General features: G+C 43.4%; 2 protein-coding genes across 3 annotated transcripts in view; both read left to right on the top strand.

The window, feature by feature from the left end:
• The window catches only part of ORAI2 (ORAI calcium release-activated calcium modulator 2), a 28,277-nt gene that overhangs the window by 6,121 nt on the left and 10,905 nt on the right, over positions 1-11,251 (top strand). Inside the window, exon 1 of one of the 2 annotated variants that reach the window (XM_026861418.1) lies at positions 9,101-10,877. The exons of the other annotated variant lie outside the window; for it this stretch is intronic. The gene's annotated coding sequence lies outside the window, so the exon portion shown is untranslated. Of the gene's footprint in view, positions 1-9,100; positions 10,878-11,251 lie in introns of those variants that run through there. 2 annotated transcript variants of the gene reach the window in all.
• Positions 7-8,979, top strand: PRKRIP1 (PRKR interacting protein 1). Its single transcript, XM_026861419.1, has 6 exons — positions 7-63; positions 1,118-1,196; positions 2,660-2,760; positions 3,543-3,628; positions 5,451-5,518; positions 7,843-8,979. Exons 1-6 carry the CDS (start codon positions 52-54, stop codon positions 7,959-7,961), a joined length of 465 nt encoding a protein of 154 aa, XP_026717220.1. The 5' UTR covers positions 7-51; the 3' UTR covers positions 7,962-8,979.

Below are 11,251 nucleotides of genomic sequence, written 5' to 3'. Positions count from 1 at the left end.
GTCATCCCGCGGAGTGCCGCCGAGGAGCAGCGCCTCCGCCTCGAGCGGCTCATGAGGAACCCGGTGAGGGCACCCGCCGGGCCTCTGCCCTGTCCGGTTCCGTGAGGGGAGAGGGGCCGACCCCCGCCTTCCTCCTGCCCGGTTCCGTGAGGGGAGAGGGGCCGATATCCCCCTTCCTCCTCCCGGGTCCTTGCGGGGGGACGGACTGAAACCCCCATCCCACGCCGGGGGTCTGTGAGGGGAGAGGGGCCGATCCTCCTCCGTGGTTCTGTAAGGAGTCGGTCTGACCCGTCCTTCCCTTTCTCCTCGCCGCCTCCGTGAGGGAAAAGGGACCGACACCACCTTCCCCCTTCTTGGGTCTGTGAGGGGAGAGGCCGACCCCCCCCACACACACACACACTGGGTGGCCGTGAGGGGAGAGAGACCTGGCTTTCCCGGGGTGCTGTGACGGCAGAGACCCTTCTCTGGGGACCCACGGGGAGGGCTGACCCCCCAGCGCTCTGCCGCTGGGCTTTCCTCTAACTGCTGCTTTTAATGGGGGGGGGGCGAGCACGACCCTGATTCCTGTAACTGGGTGTTTTGGTCCTTGTATTGAGGAGGTGTTTGCCAGGTGGAGATTCTCACCATCCCTCTGTGTGTGCTGGAGGAGATTGAGACGTCCCCACCCTGTGTTTCTCCTCTGACCTTGCACTGTGTGTTCTCCCTTCCCTGCTCTTCCCTGTCCTTTGTAGATCTGGCATGGAAGGTGCACAGATGCCTTTCATCGCTTCCCAGACTACTGGTAGTGGGAGTATACTCAGTTTCTGCGAGTGCTTGGAGGTGCTGACTTGCTTCCTTCTAGTTTCCATACTGAAAAGAAGCACAGACTCTCCTAATCCTCCTGGGGTTTGTTGACCTGCAGGCCTGAATGTGAGGGAAAGAGGATACCTTCTGATTCTCGTTTTCTGCCTGCTTCTGATCTCTGTGCATGAAGAAATTACTACAGCTGTGCTCCTTCTGAGATCTGTCAGCTGATGGAAGAGGCTGTTGTCAGACATATACCACCTTTCAACAATGTGTTAAAATTGCAGACTTTGCTCCTAGAAGATACTGATGACTGGTTGGTTTGTTCTTGCAGGAAAAGACTGTACCAATTCCTGAAAAACTGAATGAATGGGCACCACGACCTCCCCCGGAGTTCGTTAGAGATGTGATGGGTAAAGATACTATTCTTCAGATAACTCTAGGGTCAGCTTCATTAAACTTAGGAAAGTGTTTAACAGAAAAGGCCAGAGATGGTTTTCCATTGTTGCTCATTTTGCTGGGGAAAGGAGGTATGAAATGTACTTCAAGAGTTGCTTTTTCAAGTTTTATTTGGTTCTTGGGTTCCAGTTTTCTGCTTGTTGTTAGAATGCAAAGTGAACAATGCCTGTGTCACTCCAGCATGTGGACTGTGTGCAGTGAAATAAGCTGCTGCTCTGGTGATGACAAGTAAATGATGATAAAGTAAATGATGATAAAGTAAGTCTGTCCTTTCCATGGATCTGAGAGTGCTCTGGAAACTTATGAAGTCACTCTTTTGGCTGCTTTGAGTCTGACTCAGTGAGAAGCAGACTCAGTGAGAATCAGACACTTGCAGCAGATATGATTGTATGTGGTCAGGTAGGGAGCCGGCAGCAGTGCAAGGAAGCCGACCCAAGTATTCTGCTTACACTTTACTTTTACCTGCATGGATTAAATGTAGTAGTTGTGGTATAAATTTCACCTGCATGTAGAAGTTCTGTCTTTCTTTGGGACCTTCATCCTTATTAATGATCCTCTGTAGAGGCTGACTTGTTCTTATTTCAGAATAATTGATCTTGCACTAAGGCTTTTATTTACTTCTGAGTAAACTTTTCTGCTTATTATAATTCCCTCAGGGCTTTTCCAAATAGCTTTTCTGTGTGCTTGAGATGAACTGTCTTGTTTTTTCTGGGAGCACCTGACACGCTGGGATTCTCTTGGTATCAAGAGCACCCCTATTGCAGTCCCAGCTGCCATGTTTTAATTGCTGGGCGTCTTCTTTGAGGCATATATTTGTGTGTAGCATTGAGAAATGGCTCAGGAGACAGAGGAAAAGGATGGAGTGTGGCGCTGAAAGCTCCTGTGAGACTTCAGCGTGCGGACTGATGCCAAGAAGAGAGAGCTATAGGGATTTCATTTATGAAGAAACAGTCAAAAACTGGCAGTGGTATCTGTCTGGCATGGGAAAGCATAATATGATGGGGGTTTATCACCTTTCTGTTGACCTTTATTTTTTGTATGAGATGCTGAAAATTAGTCAGAAGCAGCCTCAGTAGGGTGTTTTAGTTCACTGCTGCCTAGAAGAGAATGGGGTGTGCATTTGATCTCTAGTTCTTTTACTGCCTCGATGTCCAGCTAAGACTGGATTCTCTTTAGGGGAGTAATTGACCGGCAGAGACTGCAGTGACCCATAAGTGTGTGGTTTTGCAGCTCACTTTGGCTTTTGATTGTGAGTGATCTGAGCTTACATAAAACGGTGACAAACTGTGCGTGTTGTTAGCAGATTTTCATCTTGTAGTGCCCTTTCATACATCCTGTCCCTCAGCATCAAGCTGTAGTCATTTGTGAGCATCTAGTATACATTATTTTCTAGTAGACTAACTCTTCTTTATTGTAGGTTCCAGTGCTGGAGCTGGGAGTGGGGAGTTTCATGTGTACCGGCATCTTCGTCGGCGAGAGTACCAGAGGCAAGATTTCATGGATGCCATGGCTGAGAAGGTCAGCAGGACTCTTTATAATCCTCCCCTTGACTATTTGGTGTTCATTGCAAATCTCTTTTTTTTTTTTTTTTTTTTTTTCCCTTTTAAAGTCATGTACAAATAATTCAGTTCCAAACCACCTCTTAACAGAGAAAAACTGTAGGAGTATGTGATATGTGGCGTCTTTGTCAGTAATGAAACATTTGGTGCTTTGTGTCAGACATGCTCCATCTTCTCTGTTCACTGGGGTCCTAGCACACAGTAAGACTGCACGTGAATGTGTGTGTTCTCAGGTTGGTTTAAAATGCTTTATAAACTAGAAATCCCAAATATCACTGTCTTGCACAGTCAGAATCAAAGCAAGTGCCTGTGCACAGAATCCGGATCTTTCTTTTAAGTCTTGGTCGAGTGGAATAGCACCTTTTTCAGAGAGCATTACTGTTTTAATCTCTCGACCAAGATGAGTCCTTTGATCCGTATGTTAATGTTTGTGTCTCAAATTATTCTCTTGTTTTTACTGAAGCATTCTGTAAGGCAGAAGCCCAGCTTCCCTCATCTGATTTGGTGAGGATTCCTCCCTCTGAAGGCTTCGATGTTTGGCTCAGGCTGCAGGTTAAAAATGATGTCTGTACAGAAGTCATCTCTAGGAATATAGCTTTTGTATAAAGAAGAAGCTAGACAAAGTCTGGCAAAGCTCCCTTCTGTATTTTGCTAAAAGACTTCTCCCTAAAAGGACATGACTTTTAAAAGAAGTATTTTAATTTAGATTGTGACCAAAGTATGACATGTGATCAATTACAGCAAAGACTAGATGAGGAATTCCAGAAGAAACTGGAGAGGAATAAGATGATTGCAGAAGAACAAACAGCAAAACGCAGAAGGAAGCGGTAAGGGCAGATTGTTCCCAGGAGGCTTGACATGGAAACCCTCATGCCCTGTCCTCATCTGTAGCTGCATGCTTTGGATAAGTGCTGTCATTGTGTGCCTACATCTATCAGCTGAGAAGTCTGGCTGTGGAAATTAATTTTGTTAATGTCATTGCTTGGTTTCTAAAGGTAGCTGTAAACTTGACAGGCTTTGCTGGCCTGGTTTATTTTCCATGCCGTCGCTAGCAGGGTAAGTTTTGACTGGTTGAGCAGCTTTTGCTCACACTGTGATGTTGACTGCAACATGCCTTACTGCACATTTGCTATAACAATGTCAAGAAAGGTTTGTATATACATCTGACTTAAATAAATATCTGAAACAGCTGACATGAAGCAGCTTAAGTGCAAAAATGGGTGCTGCTTAATGGGTATGTGTATGGATTTGGACTAGCAGAGCATGGTGGGGCCTGATGCTGTCCTCTGGACGCTGTCAGTGTGACTAGTCCACTTCAGTCTGTGAATACTGAAAAGGCTACTGAAGCGAGCAGTATTATTAAAATCAGTAGCTTCTTCTACCTACCTACTTCATGGAAACGTCTGGCAGGTCAAGACTAGTAAGTTAGATGGAAAAATTAAAAAATATTACATCCATCCTTCTCTTCAGTTTTAGACAAAGTGAAACGGTTACAGGATTGATGCTTTCAACAAATAGTCCGAGTGTTGTAATGCAGCGATACAAGAATTTAAATTTCACAGTCTCTGTCCACTGTACCTTTCAGAAATAGCGGCCTATTCATGGATAGGCTCTTTCAGAGGGTCTGATCCTTAGCAGCCTCTCTCTGGCTTCTTAGAGAATGAGAGGTTTACATCTTGTAGCTGAGAGTCGCTGCTGAAAGGCCTGTGCAAAGTGACTCACTGGCATATTAGCACAAAAGTGCACAACACAAACCCTGTTACCATCCGACTTTGGTGTGGTCCAACAGATGGCCAGCAAGTCAGATCTGGCCTGCTGCCTTTTTCCTGGCTGAGATGGAGCACAACTGTTCAAACAGCAAATGCTGCCTAAACACTCCGACATCTTCTTGTAACCCTTCTATAGTGTAATGGTGTAGGTTCCAAGTGGCTTTGCCCTGTAGGAGCTCCTCTGACTTCCCTCACTACCCCTTTTCTTCTGTCCTGACCTAACAGCTACAGTACTTGGCACTCTGTTTCAAGAGAATTAATTTATGGTGTTGAAAGAGGAACAGGAATCCCAGGTTGCTTTGCCCCATGTCTGCCTGGTTACCTTTGCTAGGCAAACAGAACTGGGTCATAAGAACTGAAATTCCCTTTTGCTCTTAATGTTACTGCTAGGGCCTGATACTGATGAAGTACAGCCAAAGATGAAGGTCAGAGCATACTGCATTACTTTTTTTCAATTAAAGTATATATTGCTAGTGATTACAATTTTTTTTTCCAATGTTCAGTTCGAGCAGTCTGGATTTTGACACCATGTTCTCTTTTTGTTTGTTAGGCTAGCTAGCTAAAATGTAGGCGCAGTGTAATTTTTATTCCTTCTGTGTTCTTGAAGGTTCTTGTGTATCATATAGTTTTGGTTGCAGTAACGTCATGGAAGACTTTAAAAAAAAAAAATCCATTAGACTAAAAACAACATAGAAAAGTTTGTGCTGATCATGTGTCTAAGTTAGCTCTTGCTGAATTTTCAGTTGAGGCCCAATTTAAATTGATCATTTTTCTTAAGTCTGTTTTTCAAGATGTCTGTAATATGTCTTTTATTGGTGTATGAATGTGCACAAGCTTTACAATGTTGGATTTGCAAAAGAGTCTTTTCTTTACTTTATAGCCAGAAGTTAAAAGAGAAGAAACTGCAAGCTAAGAAAAACAAACTTGAACAAAAGAAGCAGGAAAAAGGTCAGTGAAATTTATTTTTATTTTCTCAAGAATTAGTTCTGTTCCCTAATCAGAGCACACCACCCCAGCAATTCTCAATACATGGATAGGAAGATTGAGCCTAAAGGTTGTTATTTTAGCTGATGTTTCAAAAGTCCTCTTTGAAAGACATCTGTGTTGAGATTTAATCTTACAAATAACTTGCCTGTTTGTGAATATTTTCCCATTATTAGGGGAAATTTTGCAGAGCAAACATTGGAATCTTGAGTCTGTTGATTGTGGATGTTTTGCTCCAGCTATTCTGACAAGACTGCAGATTTAGAATATCTTCTGCTAAAAAAGGCAGTATCGTTAAAGGCTGTTCTTTTTTTAAGTATATTTTGAATGCGTATGGGAAAACAGGTGGAAAAAAATTCACAGCTTGGACAGCAAGAAACCGAGTTACAATTTTGTGTGTAAGAATTTGAGCCACCTTGGTGCCATCTGTTCCACACAACTATTTTATTTAGCATTTTTCATAAACATGAAAAACCTGACTGCCTCTGTTCTCCTGCAGTCTTGAAAATTAATGTTCAGCAATGTCAGTGTAACTCCTCAAACTTTTGAATGTTCATTACTTTGTTTCAGCGAGTATATTTTAGCTTACTCTTTCAAATAGTTGCCCTTTGTGGATTAGCACACTAACTCTGCAGTAATTCTTAGTCTTAAAGTTACAGCAATTTCTGATAATTCTGCTAGAACAGTCACTCATGTGACAGTTCTACCTTATTTCTGCTTTGCTTTTCACAATTGGATCTGTTTCAACTGAACTATTGCCAGCCTCCCATATAAACATGGGAGGACAAATTAATTGTTTGGTTAATTTTACTTGTGACGGCAAGTGAATGTAGCAGAGTGGATTTTTTTTTGGTGTTTTGATTTGGTTCTGGTTGGTTTGTTTGGGGTTTTTTTTCAAAGCTACTTGTTCATGAATTGTGACCGGGAGGAGAATTTGAGTCAACATTTTTGTTCACTTTGAGTAGAAAAGATAGTACCCATCTCTTCAGGGAGTGGCTGGGGGAGAGGGGAGCTGGAGCAGGGGCTGGCACTGTTGTATGGGACTGTCATGTACCAGTTGCTGGGCTGGAATGTTTTTGTTCAGCACAATCTTCTGGAAGCCAGAATTCAAACTCCCCTGTCTTTAGAACAGTTTTTCGCTCTTTACAGTTTGTGGTTCTCTAAAATAATTAATAATAAAATCAGTGGATATTGAAGCCCCTGATAGCCATCTTATTTTACTGAGAATAGGCTTGGTTTTGTGTGCCCTGGGTTGAGATCTGAGAGTTTTTCCCAATTAATGTAAGTGTATTTGTTGGATGTGGCAGGCATGCATTTATCTTCCTTTTTGAATGAATAAGTAAAACCTCTGAGTGCCATCTTTCGCCTTTGGTGCAGTAAAAACATGAAGAATAAAGGTTGGCGCTAAATAAGATCAGCTGTTAAAGTTGCATTTTTGTACAGACCCCTAATAAAAACAAAGTGCCGAACTTCACCACGTGGTGGCATCAGACCAGTGATCCTGAATCCTACATGTTAACTGGTCAGAGCGCGAGCTGAGTGTGACTTGGCCTGAGAAGCAGTAAAGGTACACGAGCTGCTGGGAGTAGAATGGCTGTTAGATTCAGGTCCCATTTTGTGCTGTACCTAATTTTCAGTAGCCATTATCTAATTTCTAGTAGGTGTTTTCTGGTCTTTTAGCAGGCTTCACAAGTTTCCTTGTTAATCTTACATATATCTTAATGAGTTCCTGGATTTACAGTGTTGTATACCAAACAGGCTGTAAAAGTTTACAGCACCTTGTGGAATTTCTGAAAACGTGGATAGGTGTAGAAATACACTGAGTTGCCCGTGGCTTCCCAGTGCCTGCATTCTTTAACAATACTCTGTGGTACTTGAAGGTTTATGGCAGCAGCAGAGGGGAGACTGGGAAGGAGATAATTTATCACTTCAGCGTTTGACTGCCTCTGTTTGAAATAACCTGCCATAGGAGCTGGAGTTGTTTAATGATGGACTTGGCACTATGGTAACGTTGGCGTTAAGGGAATATTTCTCCAAGGGAGAATTTGATATTCTGAGCTCTACATTGCTCAGTAAAATTAATATAACCTGATATGTTTCCTTAGTATCTGGGACTACTTTGTTGTGAGATATTTAACAAGGAAGACTCATGGGAGTATGTTATCCATCTGTACTAATTAGCATGACCTAATATACGTTGCTTAGCACCTGAGGCTATTTTGTTGTGAAATACTTAAGGGAGAGACGCATGGGAATATGTTCTCAATTCATACTGTTTGTGTTTTTAGAACCTGATCAACCTCAAGAGCAAGTCAGCAGTGAGGATGATGAAGAGGATGATAGCAAGGAGGAGGAAGAGAAGGAAGATGATGCTGAAGAGCCGAGTTTTGTGATGGGAAGAGGATGAGGCCTTTCAGGGACAGCTGGAAACACTGTTCATTGCTTTATATTCAGGAGCATGAAAGTCTTTCATCTCAGCCAAGCAGAACCCATTGGCGTACGTTATATCTGCTTAACGGTGAATGACCTTCACGTCACAGGCCCAAGAGATAGTGATAGAGAAATGCCAAATAAGAGATTTTTTTCTTAATTGCTTGTATAACTGCTGTGCAGTCTGCTCTAAGTTTGCTCTAAAGAGTCAGCCATAAGTCTCTGTGACCCTAGAGTTCTTTCTAACATGGCCCAGAGTGTTTTTCTGTCTGAAAGCTAAAACATATCCATTACTATTTAAGGAAAATATTACTGTGAGGGCTACGTATTCTACTTATGTCAAAGCTGGTAGCAGTGGGATACATGAATCTTAAGGGAGGAGTTTAACCTAAAGTATAAAAGTAGTCTGTAGCCAGACTCTCCTGCACTGTGAGTGTTCTGAATTTGGGGTTTTGTATGGGGTCATCTCTAACCCAAAGAAATCAGTTTATGTTGCTAGACAAGTTCTATAGATTTTTAAGCAGGATCCCTTTTTTATTGCTAAAACTTTCCCTATTACTTTTCTTCCGTGTTTTTTAAATTAATAAAGGGGATGTGTTGGCTTGTTCTGTCTTCTTTTTTTTTTTTTGAAGAGGATTTCAGTAAAATAAAGAGGTGTTTGCAATGCTGCAGGAAGGGACAAAAAGACGAAGTGATGTGGCGCACATGAAAATATGGAAAAAGGTGTTAGCTGCATTTCATTTACTTTTTGCTTTTGGATTGGAACAATAGCTTTGCCAAAAGATTATATCTGTAAAGCCTCTAAATCCTGTGGCAGAAAGGCTTGAAATGGAATGGTTTTGCTTGTGTTCAGCTTCATGTAATGACACTTGCCTTTCTCTCTGCTTGAGCTCTCTGCTTTGACCTTTGGGTTCCCTAGTAGGAAGCATAACATCCGTATGTATATTTACTATTGGTGCTTAAATGAAAAGCATATGCAGTGGTGGTTTTATTTGCAACGTAGGTTGTTGTCTTTTCTGTGTATGTTTAATTAGAAGTGCCTGCTATCTTTCAGACATGCTCATCCAGGACCTTGGCACCCAGAACGTGGTGCTACTTCTTCTCAAGCCTTTGTTAATGCCAAATTATTTAAAGCAAAAACAATAAAAAGGGAGAAATCTCTTTTTAGATTGAGCCTTTGTTGAACAGTGCTGCCAGAAATCCTGCATTTTGCCTGAGCTGGCTTTTTGTAATGGCTTCGCAGTGGTGTTACCGTGGTGGCGGGGAAGTGGATGTGATCAAGTGCAAGTGATGTTTGTGTTTAGTTCCCCTGTACATACCCAAAGACATAAGAGCTGGATAGCTTCTGAGCTGCAAGGTCCATAACCCCACCACCCCTGGGTTAGAGAGCTGCATGGAATTGTTTTCTGCTTAATCTCTGCAGAGGCAGGTGCTTCAGAGTAAGTTGTGATAGTGTTTCATTCTCTAGCGCTTAAGCTGCAGAATGGATGTTCTGCAGTCGTTGGCGTTTTCCCTGTGGAGAGGGATGAGTTATGAGAATTGCTTCACTTGAATCCCCCTTAGGGCAGGTAAACCCTGTTGATACGTCCATGTCGTAGAATAAGCCATAAAAACGTGATGTTTCTTAGCTTTCGTGGACAGAGAAGAACCAAGAGTCTCACAAATAAACAAAGACTGTTCTGCCTCTGAGCTTGTCAGGCTTTGGAGCTGAATAAATAAGGGCTGTTTTGCATTAAGTAGAGCAGATGTTGCTGCATGAGGACACGCTTCTCAGTCGTAGGGAAGATGGACTTGAGTTTGTCTTGATGAACTAAACAAATTCAGGTTGTGTGTGGCCTCATCCTGCCTCCTTAAGACGCCATTGTTACCCGTGCTGAATTATTCATATTCTTCGTGTTGTAGGAATGCTAAGTTTGTAGGTGAAATCCATAAAAAGCAAAGAGAATGTGTTGCTGAAGGTGGTATCTGCTTTACGGTCTTTCTTGCTGGGGTGGCTGAATGTAACAGTAGGAGCTGTATTTGGTAGGTGTTGCTATGAATTCTGAAAAATACTATGCCATGTTGTGGTGGTTTGTGTCAGTACTACGTCTTCCAGAATACAAAGGCACTTCAGAGTGAGCTTTGAAGGGATGTTTCTTCATTAAGACAAAATTCAAGTACTCTGTGACCTCAAAACGGGGAAAACATTGTCCATAGAGTAGAAAAAGGGAAGTGCTCCCATGTGTAGTAAAATGAGGAGCAATTCTACAATTGCTTCCTGTTCCAAATAGGGCACTGAAAAGGCAGTAGTAATGTGAAGGCTTTAAACTGCCAAGGAGTTTGACCTGCTTACGTTAAATTCTTGCTCTGGATTCTTTTCTAGAGGAGTCCCTCTCCTTTCTCTGATGGAGACTAATCTTCAGGGGCTAAAGTTTGCTGCTGTTCCATTTCTACTTGCGTTGGTGGGAGCGTGGGACCCCAGGAGACAGCAACGTTAGTGCTGTAACCGAGCAGAGGTATTCATAATCTCAGAGGTGACAAGCACGCTCAGGATAACAGATATATTTGTCTTTTTAATAAGTTTTTAGGAAGTGTTTGTCTTTTCCCTCCCCCAGGCAGAAGTTAATTCAGGAAGATGGGATTTACCCTGTGATAAAGCTGACCCCATTGTGCTGCCTTTCAGCGTTTTATCTTTCAGGGAAGGAACTCCTTCCTTTTTCCCTTAAGTCTGTCCCTACCCTTGCTCTTTTGATGGGTTTATACAGGATTTCCTGCGAGTCCCTAGAGGAGGAATGCAGGGAGGTAGCAGCCTGGCTTCCTTGGCCCTCCTCCACGCAGGGAGCCTTGGCCGTGCTTCAGCCAGAGGATATTGCAGCTCGGCGGAGGCCGAAGTCAGCACTGCCTTTTGACTTATGTAAGTGGCGACTTTTTGCTGTATAATTAATAATTGTAATAAAAGCACGTTTACATCCCATTGCACCAATACCTTCTCTGTGGAAAGACGCAAGGTCCAGACTGAGTAACGTTTTTACCAGTGGGGAGGGTTTCACCCCGACCATGAATTTAGGGAGCCGCAGACCGGATTTTGGCTCCCACGGGTGCGTGCTGGCGCAGGGCCGCGGCCCCCGGGGTGTCAGCCCGCAGCCAGAACGGCTCGGTGGCCCCGGAGGTGCTGCCGACAGCTCGGGGTGTCCCTCTGTAACCGCGAAGTACAGGCCCCCCCTTTAGTAAAACCCCCAAAGCACTCCCCCCGCTCTCGGAGGGCAGGGGGGCGCGGACGCCCCGGGG

The sequence above is a fragment of the Athene cunicularia genome, assembly GCF_003259725.1.
Source record: "Athene cunicularia isolate RWA chromosome 19 unlocalized genomic scaffold, athCun1 chr19_part1, whole genome shotgun sequence".
NCBI lineage: Eukaryota > Metazoa > Chordata > Aves > Strigiformes > Strigidae > Athene > Athene cunicularia.
This window is presented reverse-complemented; position numbering and strand designations above follow the sequence as displayed.

What these genes read in the sequence shown, in the direction of transcription:
- PRKRIP1 (XM_026861419.1), top strand. An exon ending in GTTCGTTAGAGATGTGATGG is followed by an intron (nt 1,197 to 2,659) that starts GTAAAGATACTA and finishes TCTTTATTGTAG; the next exon opens with GTTCCAGTGCTGGAGCTGGG. An exon ending in ACAAAAGAAGCAGGAAAAAG is followed by an intron (nt 5,519 to 7,842) that starts GTCAGTGAAATT and finishes TTGTGTTTTTAG; the next exon opens with AACCTGATCAACCTCAAGAG.